The sequence below is a fragment of the Rhinoderma darwinii genome, chromosome 4 (genome assembly GCF_050947455.1).
Source record: "Rhinoderma darwinii isolate aRhiDar2 chromosome 4, aRhiDar2.hap1, whole genome shotgun sequence".
NCBI classification, from domain to species: Eukaryota; Metazoa; Chordata; class Amphibia; order Anura; family Rhinodermatidae; genus Rhinoderma; species Rhinoderma darwinii.
The window spans coordinates 163728904-163753475 of record NC_134690.1 but is presented as its reverse complement, the minus strand read 5'-3'; the positions used below and the strand labels follow the sequence as shown (position 1 = coordinate 163753475).

General features: G+C 40.2%; 1 protein-coding gene across 6 annotated transcripts in view; it reads right to left on the bottom strand.

The window, feature by feature from the left end:
* The window catches only part of MASP1 (MBL associated serine protease 1), a 140028-nt gene that overhangs the window by 91173 nt on the left and 24283 nt on the right, over positions 1-24572 (bottom strand). For 3 of the 6 annotated variants that reach the window (XM_075861796.1, XM_075861797.1, XM_075861795.1), the window contains exons 3-8: positions 15571-15748; positions 13649-13780; positions 12667-12863; positions 11144-11291; positions 10853-10971; positions 10014-10092 (exon numbers count right to left, since the gene is read on the bottom strand). In XM_075861796.1, the coding sequence (XP_075717911.1) occupies positions 10014-10092; positions 10853-10971; positions 11144-11291; positions 12667-12863; positions 13649-13780; positions 15571-15748 (853 nt within the window). Of the gene's footprint in view, positions 1-112; positions 220-2536; positions 2876-8077; positions 9353-10013; positions 10093-10852; positions 10972-11143; positions 11292-12666; positions 12864-13648; positions 13781-15570; positions 15749-24572 lie in introns of those variants that run through there. The other 3 variants (XM_075861799.1, XM_075861798.1, XM_075861800.1) reach the window with 3 other exon arrangements.

The following is a 24572-nucleotide window of genomic DNA, read 5'->3' as shown; positions in this document are numbered from 1 at the left end:
CCCTGACCAAAAGGTCTAACGGAACCCATGAACGGAAGCCCGACAGAGATGTGAATGAAGCCTTACCTTGTAGAACAACTATTTTGTTAGTGAGGGAAAGAAATTCTCTAGTGATCATATTGTTATTTTATTTAATTGTTGTAGGTACAGGTAAAAGCAGTTCTCCTGTGTCGGGATCATGACAAACCATATCACTGGGCTCCACTTTAAATGGGTTGCCTGGAATTAGAAACAATGACACTCTTGTTCATCGGGTATGCCTGGTATTGCTGTTCATCTCCATTTAAGTGAATCAGAGGGCAAAATGCAATACCAAAAACAGCTCGGGGACAACAGTGGTGCTTATTCAAGAAAAGAAGATCCTTTTTTTCTGATCTAGCACAACCCTGTCAAAGGGAATCTATCACCAGCATTTCACCTATTGAACTCTACTCACCCCTCGCTGGCCGCTACTGTCAAACTCCATTGCCATTATCCCCTCTTCTAAACTCCTCCTCCGACCGTAAATAACAGTCTGAAAACATTTAGCGCCTTTTATGGTAATAATCCGGCAGTCTCGTTCGCTCTTTTTCTTATGCCCCCCCACCGCTGAAAACTGGCCCGCCCTGAATGTTGAAATCTCATCAGAGATAGCGCGCATGCTCCCATCATGTAGGGTCCGACACCCTTCTTGCATCGTCCGGGCCTCAAATCTAGTTACTTTGTGTGGGCCGTTATGGTGTCTCGTCGTGCGCAAGCACCAGAACAGGACACCAATGTTGAAGCACAGGATTTCGTGTGTGTTGGGGGTTGGCGAGGAGCTGTTATTTAACCCCTTAGTGACCAACAATACGCCTTTTTACGTTCGTCACTAAGGGGCTTTAGGCTAAGGCGACGCCTTTTCACGTGATCGCTTTAGCCTAAAGTAGTGCCGAAACGAAAGATCAGAGCTCCGTTCTCTCAGCTACCGGAGGTAGCTGAGAGTTCGGAGCAACGACCAGAGACCATCACGAGTGGTCTCTGGTCACATGATCGCCGTGAATCATTATTTCACGGCGTTCACGGTAAAGCGGCAGATCGTTACCATTTCTCTCTCCTCTCATGGAATAACTCCTTAGAGAGGAGAGAGAACGGGTAATTAGTGTTCCCCCCTCCCACATCCGATCCCCCCCATCCGATTCCCCCCCTCGTCCGAACCCCCCTCCCAAATGGCGCACGCATGCAGAGTGCATAGCTTACCCGTGTCGGCAGCTGGCACAGCAACAATCAGGGACCGTTGTGACTGGTCCCTGATCAGATGATCTCTGTGATAAAACCTATCACAGAGATCACTGACAGTTATTTTTATAACACAGCCAGGACATGGGCTGTGTTTCTCTCTCTTCCCATTGTAGTTGTTCTGAGAGGAGAGAGAGATCAGTCTGCGTCCTGTTCTGTGAAGAAAAAAAGTGAAAAAACAAATCATCTTTCTAATATATACATACAGTGGAGGAAATAAGTATTTGATCCCTTGCTGATTTTGTAAGTTTGCCCACTGTCAAAGACATGAACAGTCTAGAATTTTTAGGCTAGGTTAATTTTACCAGTGAGAGATAGATTATATAAAAAAAAATAAAAAAAATCACATTGTCAAAATTATATATATTTATTTGCATTGTGCACAGAGAAATAAGTACTTGATCTCTTTGGCAAACAAGTCTTAATACTTGGTGGCAAACCCCTTGTTGGCACGCACAGCAGTCAGACATTCTTAGTAGTTGATGATGAGGTTTGCACACATGTTAGATGGAATTTTGGCCCACTCCTCTTTGCAGATCATCTGTAAATCATTAAGATTTCGAGGCTGTCGCTTGGCAACTCGGATCTTCAGCTCCCTCCATAAGTTTTCGATGGGATTAAGGTCTGGAGACTGGCTAGGCCACTCCATGACCTTAATGTGCTTCTTTTTGATCCACTCCTTTGTTGCCTTGGCTGTATGTTTCGGGTAATTGTCGTGCTGGAAGACCCAGCCACGAGCCATTTTTAATGTCCTGGTGGAGGGAAGGAGGTTGTCACTCAGGATTTGACAGTACATGGGTCCATCCATTCTCCCATTGATGCGGTGAAGTAGTCCTGTGCCCTTAGCAGAGAAACACCCCAAAACATAATGTTTCCACCTCCATGCTTGACAGTGGGTACGGTGTTCTTTGGGTCATAGGCAGCATTTCTCTTCCTCCAAAAACGGCGAGTTGAGTTAATGCCAAAGAGCTCAATTTTAGTCTCATCTGACCACAGCACCTTCTGCCAATCACTCTCAGAATCATCCAGATGTTCATTTGCAAACTTCAGACGGGCCTGTACATGTGCCTTCTTGAGCAGGGGGACCTTGCGGGCACTGCAGGATTTTAATCCATTACGGCGTAATGTCTTACCAATGGTTTTCTTGGTGACTGTGGTCCCAGCTGCCTTGAGATCATTAACAAGTTCCCCCCGTGTAGTTTTCGGCTGAGCTCTCACCTTCCTCAGGATCAAGGATACCCCACGAGGTGAGATTTTGCATGGAGCCCCAGATCGATGTCGATTGACAGTCATTTTGTATGTCTTCCATTTTCTTACTATTGCACCAACAGTTGTCTCCTTCTCACCCAGCGTCTTACTTATGGTTTTGTAACCCATTCCAGCCTTGTGCAGGTCTATGATCTTGTCCTTGACATCCTTAGAAAGCTCTTTGGTCTTGCCCATGTTGTAGAGGTTAGAGGCAGACTGATTAATTGAGTCTGTGGACAGGAGTCTTTTATACAGGTGACCAGGCAAGACAGCTGTCTTTAATGCAGGCACCAAGTTGATTTGGAGCGTGTAACTGGTCTGGAGGAGGCTGAACTCTTAATGGTTGGTAGGGGATCAAATACTTCTTTCTCTGTGCACGATACAAATAAATATATATAATAAAGACAATGTGATTTTCTTATTTTTTTTTTATATAATCTATCTCTCACTGGTAAAATTAACCTAGCCTAAAAATTCTAGACAGTTCATGACTTTGACAGTGGGCAAACTTACAAAATCAGCAAGGGATCAAATACTTATTTCCTCCACTGTATATATATATATATATATATATATATATATATATATATATATATATATATATATTATAAAATCTAGATTAGTGTCAGCGCTAGATTAGCGTTAGTGCTAGTTTAGCGTTAGTGCTAGATTAGCGTTAGTGCTAGTTTAGCATTACTTTAGGCTTAGGGCTAGTTTAGCGTTAGTGTTTAGGGCCGTAATACTACTTTTTTTTACGTCTGTTATATAAAAAAAATAATAATAATTATAATTTGTGTCATTTTTAGGTTTACTTTAGGGTTAGGACTTATAGGGCATATCTATAAATATAATGTCTCAGCGAATGTACAGCGCGGAGCAAGCCTACGCCTTGCTATGTTCCGACAGTTCTGAAAGCGAAACAGACACCGCTTCTAATTCTACCGCTGAACCCCATAGTCCTATGATGGTAGATACAGCAGTCGCTGTAGAGGTGTCAAGTGCAGGGCCGAGTGTTGCAGTCCCTCCTACACTATCATTTTCCCCCCAAGTACCCCAATTTGAAGCGACTCCAGGAATTAGTGCTGACATCCAAAATTTTACCCCCTATAATTTTTTTAATGTTTTTGTATGCGATACGGTCCTAGACTTGATAGTCCAGCAGACTAATCTGTATGCTAGGCAGTTTGTTCTGCAAAAGCCTGTGTCTATTTATTCAAGAATGTGGAGCCCCACAAGTGTCTCAGAAATAAAAAAATTTTTAGGCATTACCCTCAATATGGGTTTGGTTAAAAAAACATCTGTCCGGTCCTACTGGACTTCTAGTGCTGTCCACGCTACCCCTGTATTTGCAGCAGTAATGTCCAGAAACCGCTATGAGGCCCTAATGCGATTCATACATTTTACCGACAATTCCCAAGTCCCCCCAAGAAGTGACCCAGCCTATGATCGGCTTAATAAATGAAGGCCATTAATCAGCCTTCTAAGTGATTTATTTTTAAAGTTGTACACCCCTGATAAAAATTTGTCTGTAGATGAATCGCTCATGAGCTTCAAAGGCCGTCTTTCCTTTCCTTTCGTCAATTCATCCCTTCCAAACGAGCCAGATATGGGGTGAAATTGTACAAAGTGTGCGAGAGCACAATGGGTTACACCTGCAGTTTCAAAATATATGAAGGCAGGGACCGCCAAATTCATACCCCAGGCTGCCCAGAAACTATTGCCACCTCTGCCAAAATAGTGTGGAACCTAATGGAGCCATTTCTGCACAAGGGGTACCACGTCTATACAGACAACTTTTATACTGGTGTTCCCCTTTATAAAGCCCTCCATGCTGCAAATACAGGTGCCTGTGGGACAGTACGGAAGAACAGAATGGGATTCCCACAACAGTTGGTGTCCAGGCATTTGGGAAAAGGAACATCCATGGCCTTTGCAAGTGAGGAATTACTTGCAGTGAAGTAGACCGACAGGAAGGATGTCTACATACTGTCCACAGTACACACGGACACCACTGTGGCAATTACGGAGAGGGGGGCTACCACTGCAAAGCAGAAACCTGTCTGTGTAACAGACTACAACAAATTTATGGGGGGTGTAGACCTTTCCGACCAGGTGCTTCAGTCTTACCTGGTGAAGCGCAAAAATAAGGCCTGGTACAAAATGGTAGCAATCTACCTCATCCAGGTTGCTACCTATAACAGTTTTGTTATTTTAAAAAAAGCCCAAGGAACGCTCACTTTTCTTCAATTTCAGGAGAAGGTCATTGAGCATCTCCTTTTTGAGTCCACCATACCTTCACAATCCTGCGAATCTGAGGATGTGCGCAGGCTTTCAGAGCGCCACTTTTCACACCCTATTCCTTCCACTGAGACCCAAAAATATCCCCAAAGAAGGTGTCGGGTATGTAGCAAGCATGGCAGGAGGAGGGCTTCCCGCTTTTATTGCCCCATGTGTCCATCAAAGCCACCCCTTTGTAACTACCCCTGTTTCGAAACCTTTTACAAGGTTTCAAATTACTAGCATTTAACACCAAAAAAAAAAAAAATTGGGTGGGGGGGTTTTTGAGGGAGTCAATTTCTTTATATTTTCTTTTTAGTTTGTGGACTTTCCAAGTACGGATTATTTCTTGTGGGAGAGGTTGTAGAGCACATTTTTTTCAGACCGTGAAAAAAACTAATTTTACCCCTTATGATTTTTTTTATTTATTTGTGGGTGATCAAGTGCTGGAATTAATTGTCCAGTACAAAATCCCACATCCACTATTTTTTTATTTTGATTGTTCTTATGACTATGTCCTGCCACATACAGATGTTACATTCCTAATTCTGTACCGTGATACGGGCATGATCTTTTTTTATTTGGAGGATCTCTAATAATCGAGCTGTTCCTTATCAATACACCATGGGCTTTGTTACAGTTCTTCTGGAAATACTGACATCATTTTGGGGATTAGTGATCCTTTACTGTTCCTATAGATGGTTTTGGACACTGTCCCGTTATATATTCTGTAGGTGATTGGTTGTTTGTGCACATAGCGGTTTCTACCTTGCCGGGCAGGGGCCTGTTATGGTGTACCGCGTCACTTGGCAAGTTCGTCCCTCATAAGGATTGATGGAGCTAAAGAGACGTTGTACAACCAGTCACTGAAAAAAAAAAAAACCTTGTCATGGCAGCCCTGCAGGTGTTCTTCTATCTAGTAAACAGACTCGAGTTTGCAACATAGTTGGATACATTTTCCTCCATTTGTTTGAAGATATTGCCCGTCACTCCAGTACAGTTAATTTTTTCCTCTCTGACTGATTTTATATTAGGACAGAATTCTGTCCACAATGACATCATAATGGCACCAACTGCTTCTTCAGAAAGAAATAGTCATAAGTACAGGCAAATACGGCTATAGCGACATGTATCCGTGATGAATACACAGCTTCACTTCTCTTCTGTATGCCGCACAAATTTATTAATGTGGCATATTTCTAGCAAAATAACCTTCTACCACGTCTCCTCTATTTCATGTGGAAACGTAATAAGAGTTTGAAGAAAACATCATATACCCATAGTGTCTGAAATGATACCCATTATTTCCTCCTTTAAAAAATTTTTGGTCCGCATGCTCACTACACCACTAGATGAATACCTTTAGGGGTTTCGTTTTTTAAATGGGGTCATTTCTGCGTGGTTTTTTTGTTTTGTTCAGGCAGCTCAATGCCTCTAAATGCATGATATGGGGCCTAGAATTTATTCAATTGTGCCCTGAAAGCCAAAGGGTGCTCCCTCTCTTTTTGGCCCAGCCACACATCTAATAAGCAGATTGGGGCAACAATGGGAGTATTTTTGAAAACAGGAGAAACCGGGTCATAGATTTTGGGGTGTGTTTCTTCATTCTCATGGTCGCTTCAAACTGACACTTTTATGAAAAAAGTGAAATTTAATTATTTTTCACCTGCTATGTATTAAATTTAGCAAATAACTGTGGGGTCAAAATACTTACTATACCCCTAGATAAATACCTTAAGGGGTCTAGTTTTCTAAATGGGGTCATTTATGGGGAGTTTCTATCATTCTGGCAGCTCAAAACCTCTCCAAATGTACAGTGGGGCCTAAAACATTTTCAAGCAAAATATGAGTCCTGAAAGTCTCCGGGTGCTCCCTTGGTTTTGGGCCCTGCCGTGTGTCCAGACAACGCATTAGAGCCACAATGTGGGTATTTTTGAAAACAGGAGAAACAGGGTGATAGATTTTGTGGTGTGTTTCTTCATTTTCATGTTCGCTTTACAAAGAAATCGTTCTTCAAACTGACACTTTTATGAAAAAAGTGAAATTTGTTTTTTTTCACCTGCTATGTATTAAATTTAGCAAAAAACTGTGGGGTCAGAATACTTACTATACCCCTAGATAAATACCTTAAGGAGTCTAGTTTTCTAAATGGGGTCATTTATGGGGAGTTTCTATCGTTCTGGCAGCTCAAAACCTCTCCAAATGTACAGTGGGGCCTAAAACATTTTCAAGCAAAATATGAGTCCTGAAAGCCTCCGGGTGCTCTCTCCCTTTCGGGCCCTGCCGTGTGTGCAGGCAACACATAAGGGTCACAATGGGGGCATTTTTGAAAACAGGAGAAACAGGGTGATAGATTTTTGGGTGTGTTTTTTCATTCTCATGGTTGCTTTACAAAGAAATCATTCTTCAAATTGATACTATTATATAAAAAGTGATTTATTTTTTTAATTTCACCTGCTATGCATTAAATTTAGCAAAAAACTGTGGGGTCAAAATACTCACTACACCCCTAGATAAATACCTTAAGGGGTCTAGTTTTCTAAATGGGGTCGTTTATGGGGAGTTTCTATCGTTCTGGTAGTTCAAAACCTCTCCAAATGTACAGTGGGGCCTAAAACATTTTCAAGCAAAATATGAGTCCTGAAAGCCTCCGGGTGCTCCCTCCCTTTCGGGCCCTGCCGTGTGTCCAGGCAATGCATAAGGGTCACAATTGGGGCATTTTTGAAAACAGGAGAAACAGGGTGATAGATTTTGGGGTGTGTTTTTTCATTCTCATGGTCGCTTTACAAAGAAATCGGTCTTCAAAGTGATACTTTTATGAAAAAAGTGAAATTATATTTTTCTACGCCTGCTTTGCATGAATTCTTACAAAAAAATCTGTGCGGTCAAAATACTTACAACACCCCTTAATAAATACCTTAAGGGGTGTAGTTTTCAAAATGGGGTCACTTGTGGGGTTTTCCACCATTCTGACATCTATGAGCCTCTGAAAACCTGGCTTGGTGCAGGAAAACAAAATGTACTTCAAAATTTATAAAATTATTACTAAATTTGTAAGTCTTCTAAATTGCTCAAAAATTATTAGTTTTTTTTTCAAAAATAGAGTAAAGAGATGGAAATATATATTTAATAAAAAAAATTGTACCGTATGTATGTACATATGTGACATATTGCAGTTAAAAATAGGGAAAAATGATAATTTTTACAAAACTTCTTCAATTTTTCTATTTTTTAATTAATTTCCGCAAATCGTATCAGTCTACTTTTACCACTAAAATAAAGTACAACATGTGACGAAAAAAGAATGTCAGAATTACTTGGATATTCAAAACTTTCACAGAGTTATTCTCTAATAAAGTCAGACATACCAGATTTGACAAATCTGGCTTGGTCATTAAGGTCCAAACAGGCCCGGTCATTAAGGGGTTAAAAGTAAAGAGGCGGAGTTAACTAGTAAAGCTTGAATAATGAAAATATGACTTTTTTTCGAACTAAGCTATAACTCCTTTATGCTCATTAGCATACGGCACGGGAACACTAATAAACAGAATAGTAAAGGTACAGAGCCGACTTAGAAGATAATTATAGGTTATATAAAAATGATTTTTCACCCACTACCACCAGGTATTGCTGATTTAATAGGTGAAATGCTGGTGACAGGTTCCCTTCAAAGATTACATGTTCATACAAATGCAAAAAAGCACAATAGGAAAATAATAACAATATTTTGTAATAGTTGTCCTCAGTCATATATGATGTTTTAGTTGCATTTTATTTCTCCTCAAGAAATATACTTTTCCATCCTTATGACTCAGGTTTTAGCAAAACCATGGTGCTATATATCTGAAAGTCATGGTAGTATAAGACTGGGCTTTGTGAATAATAAATATGTCTAACATAACCTAGAAAGATTAGCATTTATTCATCTATGACTGTATTTCTGTGCGCTATGTACTAGCCACTTAAGTTTATATGGTCGTATTCATATATGTAATTCTATTTATAAAGTTCACATAAACAGAATACTAGAAAGAGTTGTATAAAATGTAGATGATGTATAAATAAAATATAATAACAATGATATCATTAATTAACATAGTGTAACAAGCGTAACACAACATTTCTAAATAGTCCTAAAAGAATATGTTATATTCAGGAGTGATATTTCTGTCAGCATGCGCGGGTATAAGTGTTTTGCTCTATATCGGAAGGAATGTTCTTTGAATAATAAAGCCATGGCTAAGCATATGCAAATTGCATTTTAGTAGCGCGGGGAAGTCAGCAGACAGGCTTTTCAGTCTATGTAATAATAATTGTTTCCTCTGGCAAATGTGCTTTGAGTACTTAATGAAAGCAACAGGCTGAACTGGAAGAAGGAGCTGCCCGCTTATTGTACGCATTGACTCTATTCGGAGACCTCCAGTAGGATACTGTGCTTTCGACACACTCATCTGTCTTGTGCGTTTAATATATGAGGTAAACAAAGTGTTCTTTAACATTGGGACAAATGATAACAGGCCAATGGCAGCTTGTTCTCATTCCAGTCTTCAGCTCATCCTGATCTCCTTCTCTGTAGTTTTGTGAAAAAGGGGGAAGCAACAAAGGAGTAAAAGGATTGTAGAAGGGAGACAAAAAGAGAAAAGAGGAAAGGAAGATTAGTATTCATGCAAACAAGCGCCATGCAGAAAACCGACCACCAGAGTACAGATATCATGAACCCTCTTAAGAGAGAAATGAATTGATTCCTTAGAGGTAGGAGCATGGACGAGGAAGAGTAGTGTATTGGCAGTTTGTGGAAAGTCTTTTTTGCAGAATAGAATAGAAATAGTTTATAGGTTGGTTAAGAAAAGCTGTTCCACTCCAATTACTAGAAAACCTTTTACGTAGCAAGAAAACTGTGCATACTACATGAAAGCCAAACATTAAAGTAATGCGAATGTGGACAATTTTGTTTTGTAAAATTTCTTACTTGCCCTTGCAGGTAGATTTTTTTTTGTGCTGTGTTTTAACTAAATATAATAAATTCAGAGAAATGCTTGAAAAGATAGTTCTATAATCTTTAAAGAAAGGAAATAAAGAGCTATAGAAAACAGCAAACAGTTCTTGGCATGAAAAGTTGTGCTTTGCAGAAGAATTGGCAATAGCGCGTAACAGCCCTCACAATAAGAGATAATGATGTGTTCTGGAGATATTTTCTGGTTCTATAGATCAGACAGTAGTATGTTTCTTACTTTGACATCTTGGAACCTCATTACTCCATCTTCCATCTTTCCTGCACTCAATCTGGAAACTTTCCATTTCTAAGTTGTCCTAGTAAAAGAGGAGAAAAATGACCTTTCATCTAGCTTTTTATTACAGAAATTTGCATACAATGATTTCACGTTTGGTTGAGTTCAGTAATAGTTAGAGAGCATAAGGGTTATGTCCACCATTAGCACTATTTTACAGTTTACATATAATTCATCTAAAAAAAAGTTGAATAGAATTGTCCTCAAATTGAAGAATGTATTATAGTCCAGAGCTACAATCACAATTTTGCAGACTGTAGACCTAAAATCTCCTAGTATTAGTTGATGACTCAAAGTCAGCACAGATCTTGTTCTGGTGACTTGCATTATGGGAAGTATCATTTTAACTGCAGGCACTTTACAGTAATCTGATGTAGGGAAAATGAACTATCCCACTGCATTATAGAAGCTCAGCTAAACTTTTTGAGCTTTAATTTTTTGACTGCTTCCAATGATGACCAGCAGAATTGTGAATGCAGCTCTGGACTTTAATACAGGCTGTTAAGTTGACTTCACATTACATTTGGGTGATCCTCTCTTTGTACAAGGTTTATGCAAATTCTATCTATATGCAAACTTAAATTGTTTCCATAGGTTTACACTTCCTTTAAATCTTCGATATTATAAACCAAAAATGTCAATGCTAACATTAATATAATCGTCAAGTTATGAAATCACTTACTGTATATGAATTTTCAACTGAATAGGTCCTGTAAATATACCACAGGTTGGTAGGATCAGTTTTGGTGCATGCACAATGACCTGAGATAAGTGTGACTTACCTTTATAATTCGATACCCAGGGTTACAGGCGATTACAGCTTGATCTTTGAAGGTGTATTCTGATTGAGAAGGTTCAATTTTTCCATTGGTGGGTGGCCGTAGGTCAGGACAGGAAACACCTAAAATGACATTTTATTAACACGGTTCGCTTTTCTATTACACCATGCAGAAAAGAGTAGGCGATGGAGAAAAAAAAAGATACGTCAGATTGTAGAAATGACAGATCTTTATGTTCTGTATATGTGATATGCATTGTATAAATTAATGAAACAAAAACACACAGTAAGTTACCTGTGACAGTATAAGACAATCTCCATCCTCCGTTCTCCCCAGAATTATCACTATGGAACAGAATCTGTACACTGTTACTTCCCGTTTCTATTCTTCCCGGTGATTTCTCTCCACATATTGGACCAAATTCAGTTTTTCCTGCTTTGATCTATCCAATCATGAATGAGCACATTGATTATAACTGTATGTAATATACATTACTAAAAGCAACAAGTCAATAGAAGCTACATTATATTTTCTTACATCCAAAGTACTTGACAACATTATCACTGGTTTCTTCTGAAGGAAGCAGTGATAGCTGAAGACAGATATGATTGACACCAGTAGACAGATTGAACAATCTTAAATTCAAAATATCCAACTGGTTTGTCATTGCTTAAAGTCGTCTTATCTATTAACCTTCTATATATACAAGTGTATAAACATACGATTCTAAGAATTGCTATGAAAAGTGTATCTAGTACTACTTTAGAACCATCCACTCTTTAAAGGGGTTGTCCAGGATTAGGGTATTTATATTTTAAAATAATTGGTCCTATAGTAAAAAAATTTATCTTCTTACCAATGTATGTATTGCAATTTACATTTTTGCTCCCTTCTACCGCTGGAACCCCACTGTATAGTCGCAACTGCATGTAAGCATGGCAATTGTGACTTAGTCCATATTTGTCCTCCTCTTGTACATGTACGGAAGGCTCTGTATAGTGTTCTTCTTACAGTGTAAACATGACCCTGTCTTGTGAATGCTTTGGGTACTCTAGAGAAGAGTAGATCTTGCACTGTAGGGCCGGGTTCACACGTTGCTTAAATACTGCAGATTTTCCGATACGTTGCGGAAAATCCGCTGCATAATACAGTAGCAGCAGGGTGGAGGAGATTTGAATAATTAAAATTGAATGACATTTGAATAATTAAAAAAACATTCCTAAATTGACCTGCGGTGCGTTTTTTAATCCGCAGCATGTCAATTTATGTTTCAGAATCACTGCTCCTCTGTCACGGGTTCTCCCCATTGAATTCAATGGGAATGTAAAACCTGCAATAAATAGCAGTTGTTGTGATTTCTGCGGCAGAAAAGCTGCAATTCTTCTTCAAAAAATCGAAAGGAGGCCAGGCTGCAGGATGTCAGAGGGACGCGTCACCATGGCTTTGAGTAAATATTATTTTTTTTTCCTGATATTTTTTACAGAGGAAATTCCAGCAAAAAAACTGCACCACAATTTGGTGTTTTTTTTCGCACGGAATTCCCTGCGGATTCCAGATACGCTGTGTACTTTCTACACAGCCTATCCTCCCTGTGTGTACATACCCTAGGAGTACAGCACTTATTTTATTTGTGGATGCAGTCACGGAGCCTTCGTAAATTTACCCTAATCTCACACAATCCCTTTAAACAAGTCCAATTATCTGCATTCCTACAATAATCAACAATGAAAAATGCAATTGAAAGAATACTCAATTTCAACATCTAGATCAGATTTTAACATTGTGACAGGTGCAGTTATAAGAAAGTGACAATGTACCTTTAAGTAGTCATATGGACATGACACTTCTGGGTGGTCTTCAATATCAAAATTGTCATCAAAATGAAGGTTAACAACAAATCCTTCCTCCAGCTCAATTCTGTACAGACAGTCAGAGCTCTTTGGATATGGGCTTGGATAATCGGCACTGGAAATGGTTCCACTCCTCTGGGTGTACAAGTTATCACTGCACTCCACTGTGAACAATCAAGAGTGAAAGAGTAATAATCACAGCTATAGTTTTCCTCAGCTTAGTAAAGGGTAACAGTATGTTGGTATCGAGAACATTTACAACTGTCTTATGTTGCCCTATGATTGACATAAGGTAGATTCATATGGTTGATGGTTATATCTTTGTACCCTATGTTTTCTTATAGACCTAAAGTCATCTTGAATCCCCTATGAAGATTACAAGGACTTTTTCTGAAAGTAAAGTTAACCTACAAGCAATATCCAATTCAACTGCCTCCTCTGCTTTTGTACCCAAATCTTGATATGGATGCTTGGACCTTTCTCACATCATTTTTATGCTGAGATGGGTAGAGGGTCACATGCTTGGCACACACAAAAACGTGCATATATATATCTTATTATTGTTTTATTGTATCACCAGATTTAGTTAGATCTAAGTACTCCAGTTATGTGGTGACATCTTGATTTTGAGATTCGTAAAGACGGCTGTTATGGCAAATAGAAATATGGTAGGAAACATTAGAGATGGATTTGGTGAGGCACAATAGAGATGTGACCTAAAATTTCCTGGTTTTGCCATTTCCTTGCCAGTTTTAATGTTGTTGTGTTCTTGATGGTCTATTTTTCTCTTTCATATATTTTTAAACAATAACGTAGGGATATGGATTGTGAACTGAATGTGATTCCTAAGCTGAGCGACAGTTTTAGATTAGTGTATTAGTGGGTGTATTTTTATATTTTGATACAGCACAACCACAATAAAGACCATAATATATGTAGTATGATAAACCTTTGCATGTCCTGTTATCTGAGTGGAGAAGGTAACCAAATCTGCACGAGCAGTAGAATCCACCAATATAGTTATGACAGTGATGATCGCAGACCATGTCTTCATCATTTCGCTCTGCACACTCATCAACATCTAGAAACAGACAATCATACAAAGGTATTAGCTACCACCTGTGCAAACATAGTCACAATGACAGTAGTTCAAGCTCACTGATAATGTATCCGCATGCTTTACTGGCTTATGGATTTGAACAAGTCCTTTATGCATGCTTTAAAGTAGCAATATTACTTGCAAGTGTTACTTCTGTTTGAAGTATCCTAATTCTGTAGAAACCGTATTTCCCATGATCAGAACATAAACAATTTCAAGTACTTTTAAGTTAAGACAATAAGAACTAGGCTGGCGTTTAACATAATAAAAATGCAAAAAAAAAAAAAAGCAAAAGTGATTTCTAGTAATATTAGGTAAATGATAGTGTAAATGTATTTTAGTATCTAGTAAAATAAAATACAGCCTCAGTCAAAATCAATAAAAAAGCTAATTGTGAACACAATCAGATTAGCTGCTAACCAATAGGGAAACACCACATTATTACAGTAGCAGCCAAGTGAATAAGATTTGAGCAGATCTCATCCACATGCAGAAAAATCATGCGGAAATATACCTGCTGTATAGAATTTCAATCCACAGTATGTAAATTTAAGATGAAAAAATGCTGCAGATTATCCGCACAGAAAATCTGGTCGGAAATTCTGCAGAAAATACGCCACATGTGGCCTTACCCTAAAAGCGAATGAAGTCCAAAAATACAGAACTGTAAAATGGATCTTTTTTCTTAGACTCCTGATTTATTTGGGGAGCGCACAGATCTGTAATATGCATTTCAATGTTTATTTTCCGCTTATCAAATCTATGATTTAAATTTAATGAATCGGTGACAAAGCCAATTTTAAAAATCATATTTATATTCATAATAAACATTTCATATTATGTATGAAATACAACTATTTTATACAACTATTTTAAGATTGTATGATTGTTTTCTTTACACTCTATCGGGCAGATTTAGTACAGTTGCACACGACTGAGTGCCACTCGATAGTTTTTACATAACCATTCACTTTAGAAGGGTGAATTTGGTCAGTGAAAACGGACCCGACTTTCCGATCCGTGGAAAGATAGGACATTTCCTATCTTTCCACGGATCACGGACGGGACCAGGCCAGGACCAGGACTGTCATGTGCATGAGGCATTACTAATGTAAGATTTAAACAGCATAAACTTGATGCGCCAAGTTCATCACAGTGGCCCACGCTGTGTGATAGATTTGGCACATCTTGCTAGACACTTTTCTCTTTCTTATACCAATTCTTGGTTGGCTTAGTTTTGGTTTGGCACATTTTAAGTAACGCCCCTTCCCTATTAAGCCACGTCCCCTTTCTAGAAACTTTTAAAGTGCCTAGAGAGGCGCAAAAATCTTTTCTTAAATTAGTCTTTAAAAAAGATGCACCAATATGCGCCACAATTTGGCAAATTTTTCTACACATTGTAGGCGCAGTCACAGTAGTAATTCTGCCGTCATGTTCTGGGTGTAATTAATCAGCAAATGTTAGAAAATTTGGGAAAACTGCATCTTATTATTTTTCTAAAATGTTAGTATGCATTGGCGTTTCATTGATAAATAGCCAATTTACAAATTTAAATCAGAATTTATGGATATTGGGCAGTGGTAGTGAAGGAGCTGCAGGAAAGTTGCATATTGGTGATATACGTTTAAAGACAACTTTAATCTTCTGCAGAATTTTTCCAGCTTGTCGCTTAGGTGAGAGAGAAGAGGGAGAAATATGTTCCAAGCATAAAAATTCTCTGGGGATTTATGGATGATTTTCATACAACTAATTCCAATGACGTGTTAACTTACCAACTGCACTGTAATGAGCGTCAAAGCCTGTGTAGCGTTCTTCATTAGAGAAGTCTGACCTGAAGGTAAGGCTCAGGAAGTTCCCAGGTGACACAAGCACCTGCTGCCCTGGAGCCTGCTCAGTATCAGTACTTTCCCTTCCACAAAAGACAGACAATATTTGTTCATCAGTTTCCACCTGAAATCAAAAAAAGTTTTCATTATTTATCAATGTCCAGTTCACACAATGGAAACAACACAGTTACATAGATTCATCTTGCAGATGATTATTCCCTCATATAATGTTATTGTACATGTTTAAAATTCACATCCACAAGATGTAACATACAAGCCGTATGTTACACCTTGTGAATGTGAATTTTAAACATGTTCTACGGTACAGGATTATCAAAAATTAAATGCTGCTGGTAGAAATATCAGAAAGTTGATGTTTTTTTTAGTTGTGAGGTCTACACATAATAAATTAAAACATTAATTTCAATTATTGAAACTATTCTTGAATGGGACATTTATAGAGGTGGAATGTTCATGATGTAAGCAGGAGGTTTTTTTTGATGGGCACACAGTTGTATGTTCATCCTACTGGATCTGTCAAAACTTAATAATACAGAGAATGTCATCTTGTTTTTGTGCCAAACGTCATTCCTCCAGGCACCTTCTCAAACACACCAAAAGTTTTGTAAGTACTTGAGGCTTCGTTCTCATCTGCATTGGGGCTCCCTTCTTGGGTTCCGTTGGAGCTTTCCATGAGGGGAACCCATGAACGGAATCCAAACTGAAACAAACGGAAACCATAGGTGGTGACGGATCTGGTGCAAATGGTTTCCGTTCGTTACCATTGTTTAATGGTTCCGTCGTTTGGATGAAATCAACACAGTAGTTGACTGCGCTATTCATTCCGTCAAAACGACGATGACAAACGGAAGCCATTTGCACCCGATCCGTCACCATTGAAATCCTTGGTGATGCAAATGGAAACCTATGATTTCCGTTTGTTTCAGTTTGGATTCCGTTCATGGGTTCCCCTGACGGGAAGCTCAGACGGAACCCATGAACGTAGTCCTGAGGCAGATGTGAACGAAGCCTTAGAAGGTAAATACTGGTCATAATAATGAACATAATGTAACACCCTATTTTAAGCCCAAATAGCAACAATAATACCATGCCTATAACATATTAATCCAGTGTAACGACAAGCAGTGCTTAAATGGAAAAATCCATTATCTTCATAACCATGATAGAAGTACAAGAAATAGAAGCAAAAATACTACAACTTGTAGAGGTGGACCCAGTAAAGATTTAAAAATTAAAATTTAATTAAAAAAATAATTGTAAATTAAGCTACTAAAATGAAACTGACAACCCTGTTCTTTAAATAATTATACCAAAAAATTTCATAAAGCCCTTTGGGTTTTCCCACTGTAAACATTCATGGAGTATTGATTAGTGGAATATCAAATCTGGTGAGCATCCACTATTGTTGTTCTTATGTAAGAAACAATGAAACGTATGAAACAGCTACAAGATTTACACTTGGACTATACTTTGTTCTAAACTTGACTGTACAACTATGTACAAACCCTTTCAATGAAAACATTCAATAAAATCGTAGAAAAATTTACCTATACCTAATCAACAGCTGTATTTCCCTTCCATACAATTAACTGCAGCAGACCTAAATATACACTATGTAGCCAAAAGTATGTGGACACGTAACCATTACACCTATATAAGCTTGTTGGACAACCCATTATAAGATCATGGTCATTAATTTCGAGTTGGTCCACATATTGCGGCCATGACATCTTTTACTCTTCTGGAAAGGCTTTCTACAAGATTTTGTAGTGTGCCTGTGGGATTTTTTTTGCCCATTCAGCCAAAAGAGCATTTGTGAGGTTGGGGATTCATGCTGGAGGAGATAGTATGTGATGGGGTTGAGGTCAGGGGTCTGTGCAGGCCACGCAAGTTCCTCAACAGTAAACTAATCTAACCAAGTATTTATGGACCTTGCTTTGTACACAAGGGCACAGTCATGCTGGTGCAGGAAACTTGCCACAAAGTTGGTAGCACATACTTGTCTAAAATGGCATTCACTGAAAATAAGGAGCCTAGCCTGAACCCTGAAAAACAACCCCAGACCATTATCCTTCTGCCACCAAATTTTACAGTAGGTTCTATGCATGCCAGTAGGTAGTGTTCTCCTGCCATCCACAAAACCCATACTCAGCCATTAGACTGGCAGATAGTGAAATGTGATGTATCACTCCAGAGAACACGTTTCCACAGTTCCAGAGTCCAGCAGCAGAGTGCTTTACCCCACTCCAGCCGACGCTTGACATTGTGCATGGTGATCTTAGGCTTATGTGCAGCTGTTCGACCATGGAAACCTGTTTCATGAACCTCTCAACGTACAGTTCTTTACACGTCACGCTTTAGCACTCGGCGGCCCCATATTTTGAGTTTGTGTGGTCTACTAACTTGTGGCTAAGGTAGCACATTAAAAGTCTCTGAACTCTCCAGTACGACCCATACTACAAGCAATGCTTGTCTATGAAGATTGAATAAATGTGTGCTTTATTTTACGCACCCGTTTGCAATAGGTGTGGCTGAAATGCCAGAAGTCGATAATTAGTCTGGGTATCCTCATACTTTTGTCCATATAGTGTATAACCAATATGTACACCATTTATACAGTATGCAGACTGTTTATATATTAGTATTTTAAAGTTAAATCAATATGTAAGATTTTAATGATAACCCAAATAGTTTAAGGCCTCATTTACACGAGCGTAATATACGCGCGTGCGACGCGCGTGCTTTTCACGCGTGTCGTACGCACCTATATTACTCTATGGGGCAGTTTAGACGATGCGTGAATTTTGCGCAGCGTGAGTGCGTTGCGTAAAACTCACGACATGTTCTATAATCGTGCGTTTTTCGCGCATCCACGCACCCATTGAAGTCAATGGGTGCGTGAAAACCACGCATGCCGCACGGAAGCACTTCCGTGCGAACTGCGTGATTCACGCAAGAGCTGTCAAAAGGATGAATGTAAACAGAAAAGCACCACGTGCTTTTCTGTTTACAAACATCCAAACGGAGTGTCAAATTAGAGATGAGCGCACCGAACTTCACCGGGTTCGGCCGAACTCGTTTTGACCGAACCCGGCAAAAAATGTTCGGGTACGCGACGTCAGGAGACAGTCACTGCCCACGGTGCTGAAAGACTTAATCAGCACCATGGACAGTGACTTTCGATCACAATATACATATACGTGTAAAAAAAAACAGAAGTTCGGACTTACCGATAAGTCCCGGCTCCTTCCTCCAGTCCGACCTCCCGGGATGTCAACTCAGTCCAAGTGACAGCTGCAGCCAATCCCAGGCCAAGCACAGGCTGCAGCCAATCACAGGCTGCAGCGGTCTCATGGACTGCCGCGTCATCCTGGGAGGTGGGGCCGGATGACAAGAGAGGGACGCGTCACCAAGGCAACGGCCGGGAGACCGGACTGGAGGAAGCAGGCAGTTCATGGTAAGTTTGAACGTCTTTTTTTATTCACAGGTTGGTGTATATTGTGATCGGCATTCACTGTCGAGGGTGCTGAAAGAGTTACTGTCGATCAGTTAGCTCTTTCAGCACCTTGGACAGTGACGGGCGTCGACTAGCCTCATCTCTATGATGGCGGCTGCGCGAAAATCACGCAGCCGCGCATCATACACGGATGACACACGGAGCTGTCAAGTGCCTTTTGCGCATGCAAAACGCAGCGTTTTTTGCGCGCGCAAAACGCACACGCTCGTGTAAATCAGGCCTAAATATGTTTTTCGACATGGTATGGCTACAAAGAAACTGTCCACCTACAAGCACACAACCATTTTCTACCACTTCTTGAACACAGACATGATCTAAATCTTATGCATTAATGGTTAAAGGGAACCTGTTGGATCAAACATGAAATCCAATCTGTCGGCAGCATTTTATAGAGCAGGAAGAGCTAAGCAGATTAATATTTAGTTAGGTGAAAAAAGATACAGGATAACGTGTAATGTACTGATTTAAGTCCCTGCTAAGGCCTAATGCATACGGTCCGTAATTACGGCACAGACGGATTGCGGAGTGTCATCCACGGGCCGTCCGCAATGACGGACCTTGCACACACAAGATTTGCATTGATTTCAATGAGCCCAGACCGCAATTGTGAACCGTATAATGACATGTCCTGTTTTTTTTTGCGGTCCGGGCTCTGGGCAATGCGCCGATTACCTCAGACTATACCCAGAAGAGATGGACCACTGGCATCGCTGAGCAGAAGAGTGAGTAGACGCCATCACTGAACCGCCTTCAACAGTGATGTAAGTATTAGCTCCCACCCCTATCCTGTACTGTTCTCGGTCTTGAACTAACACTGTCACCAATGATTTCTCGTGCTATTTGACCTTCCAAAAAAACAGCCATAAACAAATATACATGTTCTGACTGCGCATTACAGAAAGTACGGGGCCAGGCATGAAAGTGCCGATTACGCTGCCTGGCCCCTGTCAACCAATGTAAGAAGGGAGGGAGGGGGGTTGAACTGGGGAGTGACGTAAAAGCATTTAGGTGCAACGGTCACGCACTCGTTGCACCTAAATGCTCATTAGCATAAACTTAATAAAACATATTTCTCTACAAAGGAGGCAATAAGCAGAAATTTAAACTAAACGCTAGAAACAGGTTACTCTCCTCTACAATACACTGTTACTAGTTTAATATGGACATTTTGGTGACAGACTCCCTTTAATCTAAATATCTGTTATCTAGTCATCACTAGGTGGCGCTTAGGAGCTTTTTGTATATTGTTTATACATTTAACTGAATAATAACAGTATACAGTGAGCTCATATGCTCCCTCTAGTGATTACTACAGGCAATTTTAATATTTACCTGCAGGGGATTTGGAGCTCAGATCCCAATAAAAATATATTAAGCAATTATTTACCACATAAAAATGACATGGTGTTAAAATATGGACGTTCACTTTATGGAATTATTAGAATTCATCCCTCACCCTCCCTAATCTGCAGTATTCCCTTGGTTAGAACATATGGACTTTGGATGTTTCACAAGCCATAATCTTTACTCCATTGCTCTTTGTTGTGATTATTTTATATATTGCATAAGATGCTGATTTGGCCAACTGTTGTAGCAACTATATATTTTTGGGAATGTGATCACCTTTCTAGTAAGGCTCAAACTATTTTATTAAAAGAAAACATCAATATGTACAAAATAACCATTTAGGACATGATCTTGCTTCTAATAAATGACTTGCGTCTAATTATTTTTAGTAAAGAGATGAATAACAAAAGTATATCTATCTATACAGCCATTAGTTCATTCTGTTCTTTTCTTGGTAGGACGTCAACCTCGAGGTCATTATCACTTGCTGTAAACACTCAGTGATAAACCTTTCAACTGTTGATGAAATCCTAGCCTGGATCAGCTGAATACACTGTCTAATACATTTGTTAATACCCTTTAAAAATGCCATCAACGACATCTAGTTCATAAATACGGCATGTTGAATTAATTTATTTCCTGTCGCTTGTATAGCACCAACATATTCTGCAGCGCTGTCCATAGATTGCCCTTATGCACATTAATTCCTGTCCCTGATGGAGTTTCCGTTCTCTCACACATAAGTCAATTAATCTGTGGAAGCAAACCGGAGTACCTGGAGAAGGGGCATAACTAGGAAAGACTGGGCACCATAGAAAACTTTTGACTGGGGCCCTTCCTCCGCTGGGTATCACACAACCCCCCCATGTAGATAGTGCCTCCCTATAGATTCCACCACACAGCGCCCCCTATAGATAGCACCATACACATCCCCCTGTGGATAGCGCCGTACACAGCCCCCTGTAGATAATGCCTAACAGCCCCCCTGTAGATAACGTCTTACAACTCCAAATCCCCCCTGTAGATAACGCCATACAGCCCCCCTGTAGATAATGCCATACAGCCCCACTGTAGATAACGGCATACAGACCCCCCCTGTAGATAATGCTATACAGACACCTCCCTGTAGATAACGCCATACAGACATCCCCTGTAGATAACACCATACAGACACCCCCTGTAGATAACGCCATACAGACACCCCCTGTAGATAACGGCATACAGACACCCCCTGTAGATAACGTCATACAGAGTCCCCCCTGTAGATAACGCCATACAGAGTCCCCCCTGTAGATAACGCCATACAGAGTCCCCCCTGTAGATAACGCCATACAGACCCCCCTGTAGATAATGCCATACAGACCCCCCTGTAGATAACGCCATACAGACCCCCCTGTAGATAACGCCATACAGACCCCCCCTGTAGATAACGCCATACAGACCCCCCTGTAGATAACACCATACAGAACCCCCTTGTAGATAACGCCATACAGACCCCCCACTGTAGATAACGCCATATAGCCCCCCCAAAAAAAACGGGCTATAGTTTGTCCTACAAAAGACATGCATCCCCTATCCACAGGATAGGGGATACATGTGTGATCGCTCGCAGCGATAAGGAGAACGGGGGACTGAAAGTACCCCGAAGTTCTCCATGACAAACCTCGGACTTCCAGCGTCTGCACAGTTCAATAAAAATGAAAGGAGAGCTGGTCACGCATGCGCACAAGCGCGACCGATGCGCGAGTCATTTCTATGGAGCTGCAGACAGACCCCGGAAGTCCGAGGTTTGACATGAAGAACTTCGGGGGACTTTCGGTCCCCTGTTCTCGTTATCGCTGGGCGTTCGAGCGATCACACATGTATCCCCTATCCTGTGGATAGGGGATGCATGTCTTTTGTAGAAACAACCCCTTCAGTGGTGTCGCGCTGTAGCAGCCATAGCAGCTGCTAGGGGAGCCTCCGGCCATGGGGGGGGGGGGCCGTGCCGGGGTGTGGCACGGGCCCCTCAAGCTGCGCAATAGCGGTAGTTACACCACTGACCTGGAGGATCGTGAGATACTGCACCGTCATTGGTGGTGCTTCTGGGTGGAGTATACAGAGGTTAATTTTCCTCGAGCATTTAATGTTTTTCTTGTTTTGGAAGCGAGCAACATCTACAGCAGAGCTATGTGGAGCTTTTTATCTCCTTTGGGTATACTGTAAATATATTATAGAATTTTTTATGAGGGCTGGCTGTACCCTCGCTAAGGGCATTTGCAATTATGCCTTCATGGTGTGCGTGATCAGCTCAAGGGCACAGCACCATAAGTCATTGAAATCGGGTTGTTTATATTTGGGGGTATCTGATAAAAAGATATTGTTTTGCAATATCCATTAAGGCAAGGACCATAGGAAACTATTACTTCTGCTTTAGGCCTCAAAGGGCATCTGGGGGCCTTACTCTACCTTTGAATACCTCAGATTTCATATAGAGATATACAGAGGTTATTCCTTTAGGATTCCTTTTTGATTCTAAAAGAAAAACCAAATCTTATGGCATTCTCCATCAAATGTCGTATGTACAAAGCTCTATTCCCTTAAATGCATTGGTCCAGAGAAGAATACTGTAGCTCGGTACATACGGAATCTGATGGAGGATTGTACAGTCGCCCATGAGTCGCATGGGACTATGTGTACCACCGTGCAGCCGCTGTGTCGTGTGCATGAAGCCTAAAAGTAAAGATATACTGTATATATATTTATTATAAATGTGTAAATATGTCAATATTCCAGAAATTTTGCCCAAAATGGTCGCCCAAATTGTGGATCTCTAATATACTGCCTGTGGATTATGTTCCACTGTGGGAAATGGATGGCTACTCCTATAAATAATTGTTCTATGATTAAAGAAATTGAGTGTTATATTGTATTATAGCCTATTTGAGTTAAGGTAGTATTACACGGTCCGACGTGGGCCGTGTAAACGAGCGTCGTTCAATGAGACAGCTCGTTGATCGGTTCTCGTTTGCTCCATTCACAAGAAGTTAGTATGGGGATGAGCGCTCGGTACTCCGATCGCTCGTCCAAAAACAGTTCTTACACAGGGATATGTGCTGCCGACAACGATAAGAGTTTATGCATTTAAAACTATGCAAACAGCCGATGAACGAGCTTGTCCTCGTTTATCGGTTGATCGTTGCGCTTTATACACAGGGCAATAATCAGGAACGAGCGTTCTATGAACGCTTATTTGCCTGATAATTGGCCAGTGTAACAGGGCCTTCAGCTGGTGGTTCATAGCCTGAGATACTAATACATTTACATAGGAGTGAAACGAACAGGCTTGGAATAAAGGACATTCCACAAGACGTGTACACATATCAGATGCTCAGATACTGAATGTAACTAAAGGTAATATCTATCAATCTAACAAAAGGGGTTGTACGAACCACTCAGCAGGGAACAAGGGCCGATAAAAAGAGAGAAATAGAATAGGAACGGGCATATGGGGTAGGAATCTTGTTCTCATATAAATTATACAGCTCTACTTGATCTACTTGATGCTAAACTCATGTTTTAAGGGCAAGGGTTATGCAAGCTGTGAGGATATAGAGGGAAAAAGAAAAAGGAACAAAAAGAGACTGCATTCAGGCAAACATCAGTGCTCGCTATTGTGACAAATCAGCAGGGAACAGTTCACAAAGTCCCTGGCTCCAGCGAACAAAATGAACAGAGATGTGTAAACCGCTGACAATAAGCGGGAATGTATCATACTTATGTTAAAAAAGAATTGCTGCTGATGTGACGTTTACCTCAATCAATACATAAATAATAGACTATTTATTAAACTGAATGAAACTGTATGAAACAACTGAATGTAAATGTTCTATATGATTATTACCATCCCCCAACTTCTACGTAATCCTTATTTTGCATTTAAGGAAACTCTCCCACGAGAGAAGTGGTTCAGCTGTCAATCATATTAACATGTTTACATCATTAGCTGGGAATAAGAAAAAAACATTTAATTAGCAACAACCTCTCTGTGCACATCCATCAGTCAGTAAAATGAGATAGGACA